Source organism: Candida pseudojiufengensis (assembly GCF_024610245.1).
Source record: "Candida pseudojiufengensis strain CBS 10847 chromosome Unknown scaffold17, whole genome shotgun sequence".
In the NCBI taxonomy this organism is placed as follows: Eukaryota; Fungi; Ascomycota; class Pichiomycetes; order Serinales; family Debaryomycetaceae; genus Lodderomyces; species Lodderomyces pseudojiufengensis.
This window is the reverse complement of record NW_026261533.1, coordinates 1-13,098: the sequence shown is the minus strand read 5'-3', so window position 1 is coordinate 13,098 and position 13,098 is coordinate 1. Positions and strand designations below refer to the sequence as shown.

The window sequence follows — 13,098 nt, the reverse complement described above, 5'->3', positions numbered from 1 at the left end:
GCCTTCTAAAAAATTTTTTCTCTTTCTGTTCTCTTTATGTATCTTTTTCTTTCAAAATTATAAAAGAATCTCTCTCCATTCTATAATTTTTCAAGTCGTGACGTGACATTATAAACTCAGACAAAGAAATAGATAATTTATAAATGACCTCATAATCAAGGCTATAAAATATTACAGTTTGATGTTACAATCTAGAGGGAAAGTGATAAGACATAGACAAACTCTACATTAATTACAATTCCGACGAAAAGTCCCAAAAACTATACATCTATTATAATACTTGAACAATATCCTTACCGTACTCTTCAATCTTGTGTCCAGTAATCATCGGATGTATAATTTCATTAATGGTTACATCAAACAATTTATAAATTAATTCCTTCAAATCATCACCAGTTTGTTTGAAATCTGGATATGAGTTAACTTCTAATACATAAACTTTTTCGTTAGAATCAACTAAAAAATCAATTCCAAATATTTCAATTGCATTAGTTAATGGTTGAAAATTAAGTTTATCTATTGATGTAGCAGCTTTAAATAATTCTTTTGTAATTTCACATATTTGTTTAAAGATTTGTGATTTTTGTTCATCCGTCATATTTTCTAAATTCCAGAATGGTACAACTAAAGGATTTGAATCTTCTTGTAAACAAGTGTTTGTTAAATGTCCATTTAATTCAATAGGTGAATCATTAATTGAATGTGGTGCTTGATATTTTTCATCGGCAAATAATGTTAAGATATTCTTGTAAACAAATACTTTCAAATCTCCCTGGCATATCACATAAGTACGTAGATGAAATTTTTTGTTGTCATAATTTGGTAACAATAATGGACTTGAAATATATTCTTGTACGATAAAGTGTCTTAAATGCGATAGTATTAATCCATTACCTTTTTGACTATCCTTTTTTGATTCATTTTCTCCCTCCTCATCATCATCATCATTGTCGAATGCATCAAAAATTGCTTGTAATTGATCAACCGTTCGGAATATACTAATACCTTGACCTTTATCACTCATACTAGGTTTCACGATCCATACTTTATCACCAGCTTCAATAGCTTCTCTTAATTCATATGACTCATCTAATGAATCATCTAAAAATTCAGCATAATCAATTTCTAACTGATAATTTTCAGGGACTGCTTTTGCTAATATTGAATCAGGGTGTTTTGTGATATAATGATGTATTGTGTTTGCTAAATAATGCTTTCTTATTAATGCTTTTCTATATATGTATGATGGAATGTAATAATTTGAATCATTTTGAGAAATCTTTTCAAGATCTAAATCTTCGTATTCTCCATAATGAAAAATTTTTTGATTTGAAGGTATACTCTTCGTATTTGATGTAATGCTGTAATTCAATTTTTCGAATGGTTCAACTAATGGTTCGTATAAATATGAATCTTCTGGGATAGTTATGAGAAATGTGTTTCCTGACTCCTTAAAATTGCTCGCTTTATCACTTTCGATCCCCTCACTATCATCATCTAATTTAATTTCTCCAACTATATCATCCAAGGTCCTAAAACATGCTTTTAAAGGAGTGACACTAATTCCTTCACTCAAAAGAACTCTAGAATCAGTATGCTCTTGATCTTTCAAACCATCTTTCCAAACTCTTTTAAAATCCGGAGCCCATTTGAATTCTAATTGACCTTTTTCATTTGGTTCTTGAGTTGGTTCATAAATTGATCCCCATTTATTTTGTAATATTGGAGCATATTCTATCTTGGTTTTTCCTAACTTTAATGAATCAACTAATGGAACATTAACGGAATATAAATCAACATCTTGATTATTTTGTAAATTTTTATATAATTTTTTTATAAGTTTTACTGAAATTTTAGCAGCTTCTTTTAATATTTTAAAATCATGATCTAATGAAATAAAAGCATAACTTAATCCAATGGCTTTAGTACCATGAGTTACAGCTTCCATTGCTGCTCCTACAGTTCCACTTGCTAAAATATATAAACTAGTTGAATTTTTTCCAAAATTAGGTCCACTTATAACTAAATCCACGGGCTTTTTCTTAGAATGTCTATATAAATGATGTATTCCTATATCAGCGCAAGCAGCTGGAGTACTACTTACTAAACACCATTCTTGATAATTTGGATCTGATATATATTTTTGTTGTGGATGATCAAAGGGACCTTCAAATTTGTTGATATCAGGGTTAGGTTTATATGTTGAATATTTTGTATATATGTAAGTTGCAACTACAGGTTTTCCTGGAAGATGAGATTTTGAACTCCATGATCTAGGTTGATCTGGTATTACTATTGAAATATCCCAATCTGTTTCTGTGGTTATTTCATCAACAAAATATTTCATGTAAGGACAAGTTTGGTCGCTAATTGGACCATCGTCATTGGTTAAAAGCACATGCATTTCTTCTATTTTCAATGATTGATTGAATGGTATGAGTAAAAAATATTTAATGTGGAGTTCAATTAATCAAGTTCCTCAGATCAAGCACTTGCACAAAAAAAAATAGAAACATGAGAATGAAAAATTATCAAGATCTAACAAAGATCTAGTTCACCATTCAAATCAAACTACACAACTTTCTAGTCAGATTATTCAAATAGCAGTTCAATAATGTCACTATTTCTAGGTCAGCCGACCCAATACTCACATGTAAAAGTCGATCCAGAAAAAATCAAAGTAGCAGAAATTCAATTTCAAGCAATGTCATATACTTTTAATAAATTATTACGTCAATGTGAAACAAAATGTTTAGTTCATGAATATGCTGAAGGAGAATTATCAAAAGGAGAATCTGAATGTATTGATCGATGTGTTTCAAAATATGTAAAGGCAAATTTAATAGTTGGTGAATATATACAAAATCAAAGAATAGATGTATTTAATACTATGCCTGAATATATCAAAGTGAGAGAGATTATAAAAAGTGGGTCGGGAAACATATGATAGTTCACAGATGTAGTGATGCATCTTTTTAGCTTGTATATAGTTCTAGAGGAGTTCAAACGAATTTAATGAATAAAAATTCCAAATAAATATGATGTATTTTTACTCAATTTCTTTATTTACTACACAATTAAGATAATCTATAATTGATCTTTGGTGTGGAAGATATCTAAAGCTTCTGAAATTCTTTTAGACATGGTTTTTTCACCTTCTCTAACCCAAACTCTTGGATCGAAATATTTTTTATTTGGTTTATCTTCACCTTCTGGGTTACCAACTGGTGATTTTAAATAATCAGCTTTCTTTAATATATAATCTCTGATACCTTCTAAGTAAGCATATTGACAATCAGTATCTAAATTAACTTTTACAACACCATTCTTGATAGCAGTATCAAAATCTTGTTGTGATGAACCTGATCCACCATGGAAAACTAAATATAATGGATGTGCAGCTTCAGTAGCTAATTGTTGTTTTGCATATCTTTGATGATCACCTAAAATTTCTGGTTTTAATTGAACATTACCTGGTTTATAAACACCATGAACATTACCAAAAGCAGCAGCAATTGAGAAATTTGGTGAAATTTTTGATAAACCTTCATAAACTTTAAAAACAGTTTCTGGTAAAGTATATAATGATTCTTTTTGAACATGTTCATTATTTACACCATCTTCTTCACCACCAGTAATACCAATTTCCATTTCTAACCATTGATTCATTTTAGCCATTCTTTTAAAATATTTTTCACAAGTTCCTATATTTTCTTCATCTGTTTCTTCAGATAAATCCAACATATGTGATGAAAATAATGGAGTACCAGTTTCTTTAAACCATTTTTCATCTGCATCTAACATACCATCAAACCATGGTAATAATTTATGAGCACAATGATCAGTATGTAAAACAACTGGAATACCATAAGCTGGAGCAATTGCTCTAATATAATGAGCAGCAGCAATTGAACCAGCAATTGAAGCTTCTTGATTTTTATTATCAACACCTTTACCTGCAAAATAAGCAGCACCACCTTGAGAAGTTTGTAAAATAATTGGAGCTTTACCATCTCTTGCAGCTTCTAAAGCAGCAACAACAGTTGATGAAGAAGTAACATTTATAGCTGGAATAGCAAATCCTTTTTCTTGAGCATAATCAAATAAATCTTTGACATCATCACCATAGATGACACCTGATTTTTTTAAAACTGCTGGTGGAGCCATATTGTAAATTTAATTATAAATAAGTAGTTGATATGATTTATGAAGTATAAAATTGATTTAATGTAATTATTGAATCAATTGATCTTGAACTTAATTAATTGTTGATGAAAAAAAATATACTATAATTTGTATATAAAAATTAGACAATATGATTTATATAAATATGTTGAAGTGAAAAAAAAAATAAATAATAAATTTGTTGAAACTTTATATTTTATTTAAAAAGTGGAAGAACTTTAAAATTAATACTACGTAAACAAAATTATGAAACACTTTCTAATTGTAGCATAGGCTTATAGGCTTAAGACAACAATGCTTTGGTTACTCATCTGCTACTAATGATTAATACTATTACCCTTCCCTTTACGTGTCTTTACAACCTGTTGTTTATATATAATTGCTCCTCATTAATGTATGTGTTTCGAAATTTCTCACAACCCATTTGGTAGTTTCGAAAGCTTAACAAATGTCCGTTAAATCGATTTTGTGTATGGATATCTTTCACCCGTTTCTTCTTCTTACTTCTTGCAAATTTGCTTTATAATTTGAATGTATGTTACTAGAGGATCTTACATCATATGTTTCACTAAATTATTAACTTTTACATCATATAACTTCAAACATTGTTGTGACTCGAGATATAAAATTCACGTCTTCTTTAATTCTTCCAACTCCCTCGTGTCGTTCAATTTAAATGATACCTTTCAAATAAATCTAGAAACTTGTTTCGAATATATTAAGTGAGTTTCCGTAGAGCACCGGGTCTGATATCCGTTTGTCCTTAATTCGTTCGTCTCATTCGAAATTCTTAATTCCTGCATGAAATTATTGAGGATTTTGAACGGCTTAGGCTATATAAACAGACTTTAGCCAGTCGAATTGTTCAAGCATGTATAAACCTAGGGTAATGTAGTACATTGGTTGACCCATTTCTTGTATATCTGTTCAAGTAAACATCGTTGTCAAGAATTTGATGATTGTATTATGTACTTGCACAAAATAGAGAAAAAAATATAAAGTTACAATTCAACAGTTAAACAGTATAAGCTAAATGAACAATCAATTGATATAGCATTCAGCTACCCCTGGTGATGAGTTTAAAAGTAGACACTATAGATGGCTATTCATATTATCGTTTCAATATAAAAGAACAAGAAGAATTTAAACAAATATCAAATCTAATATCTTCACATTTATCTGAACCATATTCTATATATGTTTATTGGTATTTTTTAAACAATTGGCCAGAATATTGTTTCACGATTAAAGAAACCATAAATGATGTAAATAATAATAACGATAAAAATAACGGATCAACTGTGAAAAACGAAAAAATCATTGGAGTGATAATATCAAAATTAGAACCACATAGACAAGTTAGAAATAGAGGTTATATTGGAATGCTAGTAATAGATCCGAAATATCGAAAAAGAGGATTAGCTAAAAATTTAGTTAAAATTACTATAAATAAAATGATTCAAGAAAAAGTTGATGAAATAATGTTAGAAACTGAAGTTATAAATGATGGAGCTTTAAAATTATATGAAAGTTTTGGATTTTTAAGAGTTAAAAGATTATATCGATATTATTTAAATACTCATGATGCATTTAGATTGATATTACCATTAAGTGATAAATCTCATACAAGAATTGCATTTTTACCATCAATTATAGATGAAAATAATCAAACTGAAAGAAATCATGATAGTTTAGCTATAAATGTATAATATAGATTAATGAATTTTCGATTTATGAGAAATAACTTAAAATCTCTTACTCTGTACTCTCATTGGTTGAAACGTTCAAGTTTTAGGATTAGATTCGATTAAAAATTTGTTGAATTATATTAAACTGATCACTGTTACTTTTTTTGCACCTATTTTTGATTAAAATTTGTTCTTAGAATCAAATGTTTGTAAACAACATATTTAGTCAGACTTTTTATAAATTTGCAATTAGTTTTAGTTTGCTTGACCAAGAGACATCCTAATAGCATGAAACTATGGTACTCATGTTATCTAAGAATGTATCTTACTCGGTTATTCTTCATCATTACAGTGTTTAAATATCTTTGTATGTAAGTTCGGACTTTTTATTTAAACATCTATACCTACATACTAATAATATTAATAGTCTAAACAGCGTCATTTAGTTAAATCTTACGACAAGACAATAGTTACACGTTAATTAAATATTTTTATAAAGAGAGACGCGTACAATTAATGATAATTTAAATTATAATAAATACCAAGTTTCAAATTGTTAACGAAATTTTTTTTTCATTTATAATTCATAACAATTTTCAATAGTTAGCTAATTCAACAATCAATAGTAGTAATCAAAGCAACTAGCATAAAACCATCAACAAATTATCATCATATCAATCAAACAAACAAGCTTAGTAAAAAATGTTAGAAGGTAAATTTGATGAATCAACTTTATTAAAAAAAATAGTTGAATCAATAAAAGATTGTGTTAAATTATGTAATTTTAATTGTACAGAACATGGAATAACAGTTCAAGCAGTTGATGATTCAAGAGTTTTATTAGTTTCATTATTAGTTGGACAAACTGCTTTTAGTGAATATAGATGTGATAGAGATGTTACATTAGGTATTGATTTAGAAAGTTTTTCAAAAATTATAAAATGTGGTAATAATGAAGATTATTTAACTTTATTAGCTGAAGATAGTCCAGATTCTGTAATGACAATATTTGAAGATAAAAAAAAAGAAAGAGTTAGTGAATATAGTTTAAAATTAATGAATATTGATTCTGAATTTTTAAAAATTGATGATATGGATTATGATTCAGTTATTACAATGCCAAGTTTTGAATTTGCAAAAATTGTAAGAGATTTAAAAAATTTAAGTGAATCTTTAAATATTATTGTTACAAAAGATTCTGTTAAATTTACAAGTGAAGGTGAACAAGGTACTGGATCAGTTGTTTTAAAACCTTATAATGATATTGATAAACCAGATGAAAGTGTTACTGTTAATTTAGATAATCCTGTTGATTTAACTTTTGGTTTAAAATATTTAAGTGATATTATTAAAGCTTCAAGTTTATCAAATACAATAACTATAAAATTAGCTGATAAAACTCCTGCATTATTTGAATTTAAATTAGATGTTGGTGGTTATTTAAGATTTTATTTAGCTCCAAAATTCGATGAAGATGAATAGGTCAATAAGACTTATCAGTTAATATTTAGGTTTATACAATTTTTTTAATATTTAATGTCATTTAATGTTCAAAAAGGTAATAACGTAAAATAACGATTTAGTATAAACTACTCTTAAAAATATAATCTATTAACTAAGTCTTTTTATCATGCATTTCTTTACCCCATTTCAATAAATCATTTTTCAATCGATCAGCTCTAACTAATCCATTTCTTAAATGTGTTAAATTTTCAATATATTCATGTTGTCTCTGTATACTAACTTGTAAATAATTTATCAATTCTTCTTTTACACCAGTTTCATCTTTTGCATCCAACAGTTCTTGAAATGTTTCATAACGTTTTATAGCAGTTGGTAATGCAAAAAATGGATCAGCTTCATTTTCCTCTTCATCTTCATACTCGCTTAAAGGGTTACTTGCTTCAGGTAATTCAGATTTAGCTATTTTCTTAGTACCATTTTCAGTGTTATTTAGTACGACTTCTTTCGTTATGATATTTGTAGCAGGACTATCCCTATTTGACTCAGTAACTCCATTTTCCAACTCATTCTTCTCATTTGAGTTAGCATCAAATCTAGTACTTGAATTATTCGTACTTGTATTATTCGTTTCATTGGATACTTCCGTTTCCCCTTTCTTTTCTATTTCCTCTTGTTTATCTATTTCTACTTGCTCCTCGGCATCTGCGACCCCTGTTATTACATCAATTTTCCTTTTCTTCTTCCTATTCTCATCTAATCCATGATCATATTCTTTTAATCCTAAATTTTCTTCTAATAAATAAAACCAATCTTCTCCATTCAATACTTGTAATAACTTATTTAACCAATTTAAATTATTCTGTTCAAATTCAATTAAATCAATTAATTCCATTGATAATTTATTTAATATTTCCAGTTGATAAGTTTTTGAAATTGCTGGATGAGTTATTAATTCAGATGGATGATTTAATGGTGATAATAATTCTATTATTTTAGATTGCTTTAATGGATGTATTTTTTTATTATTATTTGATTCATCATCTGAAATTTCATCATCAGACCAATCTATTATATCTTCTTCTATTTGATTTTCTAATTCTATACTATTTCGTTTAGGATCTTGATAAAAATCTTTCCATTTTCTTTTAATTCTTAAATTATTCTTTTCTATTAAATCGTTTGTAAGTACATCATATTTATCTCCATCATATTCTATAGTTTTCTTACTTAATGAGTCCAAGTTTGGTAATTGATTAGTTAATTTTAATCCTCTATTATAACTTGGTAATGAATCTTCCACTACTGATTTTAAATCTTTGATGTTTTCATTTCGCTTTAGTGGTGATATTGTTACTTCATTTCTGGAAATCAAAGCATCTTTGAATTGAGAAATGATTTCCAATGACTTCGTATCAAGCATAGTTATGAAATTTTTATGTTAGAACTATTATACTGATAGGTTTCGAGTTGACTTTCTCACTGTCTGATATTGAGTATCTTGAAATTTTACAACGTAACAAAGGGTTTGAATGATCTGGAAAATAGTCAATTATAATAGAATCAAACGTCAAAAGCTTTAAGTGATAGTTGTATTTTAATAGTTTGTTTGGTAATGATAATAGTAGATAATTATTATTATATTTACAATTTCTAAAATCTGTTTTTTTACTCTAAAGTTAAATAAAAATATAATTTTTCAACATTTATTCATTATATCACTAACGACGTACATTTCAAACATCTAATGCATCGATCAAAGATCTAGCACGTATGATCATAAATGGGAACTAAGAATGTCTACGATTCATTGGTTGGTTTTATCTGAAAACTTTGAACACTGTACGAGTCACTGGTTTTCATAAATTTCAACATCGAAAAAGAGAAGAATAAAAATAGAAGAATAAAAATTCATGCAACTACTCACTATTACAAATGCATAGATGCTCGAGAACTATGTCTTGTATGAAAGATCAGATTTGCCTAGCAATTTACCTTGCAATTTGCCTAGCAAAATAGAGATATAGTCAAATTAACATTACCAAGTTTAACTTATTAGCTTGATCATCATCAAAAATTTTTAAGTTAGTTTATTCTCGAATGAATTTGAGCTTGCATAAACTTGCATGAAGCTAATTTTCTCCAAATCTTGGGAAAGGACTAATATGATACAAATTTATCAGATGAATTTGCCTCTTAAGATTAAAAAAAATAATTTTAATGAGTGTCAAGATAGGCGTTTTTGCGTATTGGGTTACAAGTTTTAGCTGGTAAAACAATCAGATAGTTATCAAAATTATTTTTTGGGTTATTACTCAAATTTGCCATAATTTATGTTATGTTCAATTGAATTATATCATGAATATCTAGGACCATCTACTGTGATTATAAAAAAATCCAAACTTTTCGTAAATTGGATAACACGTTATGAACTAGCGTTATATTTAGTATCAATGATTTTTGAAATTTACCCTTTTTGAGTTACCAAAACCATGCTATTTTCAGTGGAGTCATTTACCGGTACAGAATGGTCAAGATAATTAGAATGGTAAAGATAATTCTTGTCAAAAAAATGATACGAACACATCAATTCTTTTATTCGAGTGCAATTTAAAATCTGGGATATTCACATCGTTTGTTAAATAATATTTTTATGCAAGTTAATGCAATGCTTATTTAAAATACGAGTTGAAGCCAAGTTTTTAGATCTTGATATTATTATTCAAGATAGATTATACTTTATCCTGTCAATAAGGTGATATGATAATTTGTTCAATCTTGAATAGTATTATGAAAAATAGATTGACTAATTTGTTTTCAACATTTCTTTAATTTTTACAACATTAAGACAATCAGAATTACACGAAACATACTACAAACAATAAAAGACTTTGGAATAATTTACAAATTCAAATTCATTTCAAATATTGAACAGAAATGAAACCAAACATTTTTTTATTTTGGGTTTTGTCGAACCTTATTCGATTTACTCAAGCAGATGTATTTTTCTCAGGAGAAGATTATTATGAGGGAACCTATCCACTCATAGATGATCGGGCTGTAATTGAAAGCGACGCATTGATTACTTTTTACAATATAGATCAGATCTACATAGCAGTTGGTTTGATGGTGGACCCAGATGCAACTTTTTCAATTACCAATACAGAACGTTTTAATGGACATTATTTTGGAGACGGAAGATTTGGTTCAGAATGGGTAGTTGATGGTAGGGTTATGATTGAAGCAAAAAATGATGCAATAATTAACTATTATGAAGTAAATGTGGATACTTTTGATAATGCAGGTCTTACATCTATTCATGCCGATGGTCAATCTGATTACTTACATGTCAAACTCGATGCTGACGTGTTTGTAAACTCAGAAACATTTGCTATACAAAAAGATAAGCCAGGTGTTGCAGTTTTAGATTTTTCATATGGTGGAGCTGCACAAAATCTTGGCTCGATTTGTTTGAGAAATACGCAATTTATGAATCATATGAGTATTGAAGGCCGTGGTTGTTTGGTTCTTGATGATTCTTTCATGAGAAGTATGAATATAGAAATAACTGATGTGGAACACACCCTTTATATGACAAATGGTGCTAAAGTTTCGGAAAATGCACAAATTGCAGGAACAAGGTGGACTATTTATGGATTTGGAAGCGGTATGAGTATTGGTTTAAGTGACACAATTGCTGAAGGATGGAGTTACACTCCAGCCACAGGTATTTTAAGAATCGTATCTTTAAATTATGGAGCTGCTCATTCTTTTACCATTGGAACGGGATATGATGCTGAATTATTTAGAGTCATTGATGATGGAGCAATGATTGGTAATGCTATCACTTATGATGGTGCTACACCTGCACAAGATATTCCAGCAGCTTGTTTAGGTTGTCCATTTGTCGATACCGAGGAAGAATATACTAGAGTTAATAATGTTGATCCTAGTCAATCCACTCATTATGTTACTACGTATGCGGAGCAAGATACTGTTGGTATACCTTATTTAATTACTGCTTTAGTATTACAATCAACCGCATTGGAAGATTCTATGGCCACAGAGCTGTACACTGGAGTTACAGGGGCTGATACTTTAACCGAGAGAATAACAGTAGATGGAAATGATGTTTATGACGTACAAATAGCTCGATATGGTTTTGAAGAAGGCAGTATTTATGATGTATCTTCAACAATTATTTATGAAGATTTCTCATTTACCACCACTATTGATGAAAGTTTGGCTCTTGTTATGTTTACTTCAAATGAAGAAAATTGGTGGCACACAACTACAAGCTTTATCACAGCAATAACTGATAAAATTACAGTCTCTGATGATGATCTTGGTACAGCTACTCATATTGTGTATGCATCAGTTAATGAAGAGGGTGAATGGATCACATCTACCTCAACTTATACTCCTGAACTTGAATCCCAAACTAGATTAACAACTTACACAACCAATATTGATGAAGAAGAAGTTACAATTACCGGATTATTTGAAAAATCAACTAACGAAGCTGGTGCGTGGGCTAGTGCTACATTTGAAGAAGCTGGAGAACGTGCTACATTTACGGAAAGAATTATTAATGAAATTGATGGTATTGCTCAAACTAAAGATGCAGAAGTTGTTGGATATGATTATGGTGAGTATGGAATGTACTATTTGACATCAATATTAGCAGATCCAGTTGAAGCTAGATATACTATTACTGTTGATGAAGAAGATGGAGAATATACAGGTGTTGTTAGAGTTACATCCGATGAAGAAAATTGGTGGTTTACTACTACAGATATTTTATCGTCATACACTAGTACATATACTATTAATGACGATTTTGAACAAGCTACTCATATTGTATATGCATCAGCTAATGAAGAAGGAGAATGGATTACATCTACATCAACTCATACTCCAGAATCACAAACTAGATTGACTACTTACACAACCAATATTGATGAAGAAGAAGTTACAATTACTGGATTATTTGAAATATCAACTAATGAAGCTGGAGCTTGGGCTAGTGCTACATTTGAAGAAGCTGGAGAACGTACTACATTTACTGAAAGAATAGTTACTGAAATTGATGGTATTTCTCAAACTAAAGATGCTGAAGTTGTTGGATATAACTATGGTGAATACGGAATGTACTATTTGACATCAATATTAGCAGACCCAGTTGGAGCTAGATATACTATTACTACTGATGGTGAAGAGGGAGAATATACTGGTGTTGTTAGAGTTACATCAGATGAAGAAAATTGGTGGTATACTACTACAGATATTTTATCGTCATATACTAGCACTTATACTATTAATGATGATCTTGAACAAGCTACTCATATTGTATATGCATCAGTTAATGAAGAAGGAGAATGGATTACATCTACTTCAACTCACACTCCAGAATCACAAACTAGATTAACAACATATGTTACTGGTGTCGGTGAAGAAGAAGTTACAATTACTGGATTATTTGAAAAATCAACTAATGAAGCTGGAGCTTGGGCTAGTGCTACATTTGAAGAAGCTGGAGAACGTACTACATTTACTGAAAGAATAGTTACTGAAATTGATGGTATTTCTCAAACTAAAGATGCTGAAGTTGTTGGATATAACTATGGTGAATACGGAATGTACTATTTGACATCAATATTAGCAGACCCAGTTGGAGCTAGATATACTATTACTACTGATGGTGAAGAGGGAGAATATACTGGTGTTGTTAGAGTTACATCAGATGAAGAAAATTGGTGGTATA

At 29.2% G+C, this 13,098-nt stretch overlaps 6 protein-coding genes across 6 annotated transcripts; 3 read left to right on the top strand and 3 right to left on the bottom strand. All coding sequences in view use genetic code 12, as the record gives it.

Annotated features, from left to right (window-relative positions):
- Nucleotides 1-271: 271 nt before the first annotated feature.
- KGF55_003987 (putative tubulin tyrosine ligase) lies at nt 272-2,404 on the bottom strand (the record flags this gene model as incomplete). Its single annotated transcript, XM_051758841.1, has 1 exon — nt 272-2,404. The coding sequence occupies one exon, from the start codon at nt 2,402-2,404 to the stop codon at nt 272-274; it is 2,133 nt and encodes a 710-aa protein (XP_051613214.1).
- A 683-nt stretch (nt 2,405-3,087) lies between these two features.
- Nucleotides 3,088-4,167, bottom strand: FBA1 (fructose-bisphosphate aldolase; the record flags this gene model as incomplete). Its single annotated transcript, XM_051758839.1, has 1 exon — nt 3,088-4,167. One exon carries the CDS (start codon nt 4,165-4,167, stop codon nt 3,088-3,090), a length of 1,080 nt encoding a protein of 359 aa, XP_051613213.1.
- A 1,091-nt stretch (nt 4,168-5,258) lies between these two features.
- Nucleotides 5,259-5,894, top strand: KGF55_003985 (peptide alpha-N-acetyltransferase; the record flags this gene model as incomplete). The annotated part of the gene is made up of 1 exon (XM_051758838.1): nt 5,259-5,894. The coding sequence occupies one exon, from the start codon at nt 5,259-5,261 to the stop codon at nt 5,892-5,894; it is 636 nt and encodes a 211-aa protein (XP_051613212.1).
- Nucleotides 5,895-6,575: 681 nt separating this feature from the next.
- On the top strand, nt 6,576-7,355 carry POL30 (proliferating cell nuclear antigen; the record flags this gene model as incomplete). The annotated part of the gene is made up of 1 exon (XM_051758837.1): nt 6,576-7,355. The coding sequence occupies one exon, from the start codon at nt 6,576-6,578 to the stop codon at nt 7,353-7,355; it is 780 nt and encodes a 259-aa protein (XP_051613211.1).
- A 133-nt stretch (nt 7,356-7,488) lies between these two features.
- On the bottom strand, nt 7,489-8,757 carry KGF55_003983 (uncharacterized protein; the record flags this gene model as incomplete). The annotated part of the gene is made up of 1 exon (XM_051758836.1): nt 7,489-8,757. The coding sequence occupies one exon, from the start codon at nt 8,755-8,757 to the stop codon at nt 7,489-7,491; it is 1,269 nt and encodes a 422-aa protein (XP_051613210.1).
- Nucleotides 8,758-10,271: 1,514 nt separating this feature from the next.
- KGF55_003982 (uncharacterized protein) lies at nt 10,272-13,098 on the top strand (the record flags this gene model as incomplete). Its single annotated transcript, XM_051758835.1, has 1 exon — nt 10,272-13,098. A coding segment is annotated over one exon (2,827 nt), but the record flags the coding sequence as incomplete, so codon positions are not given.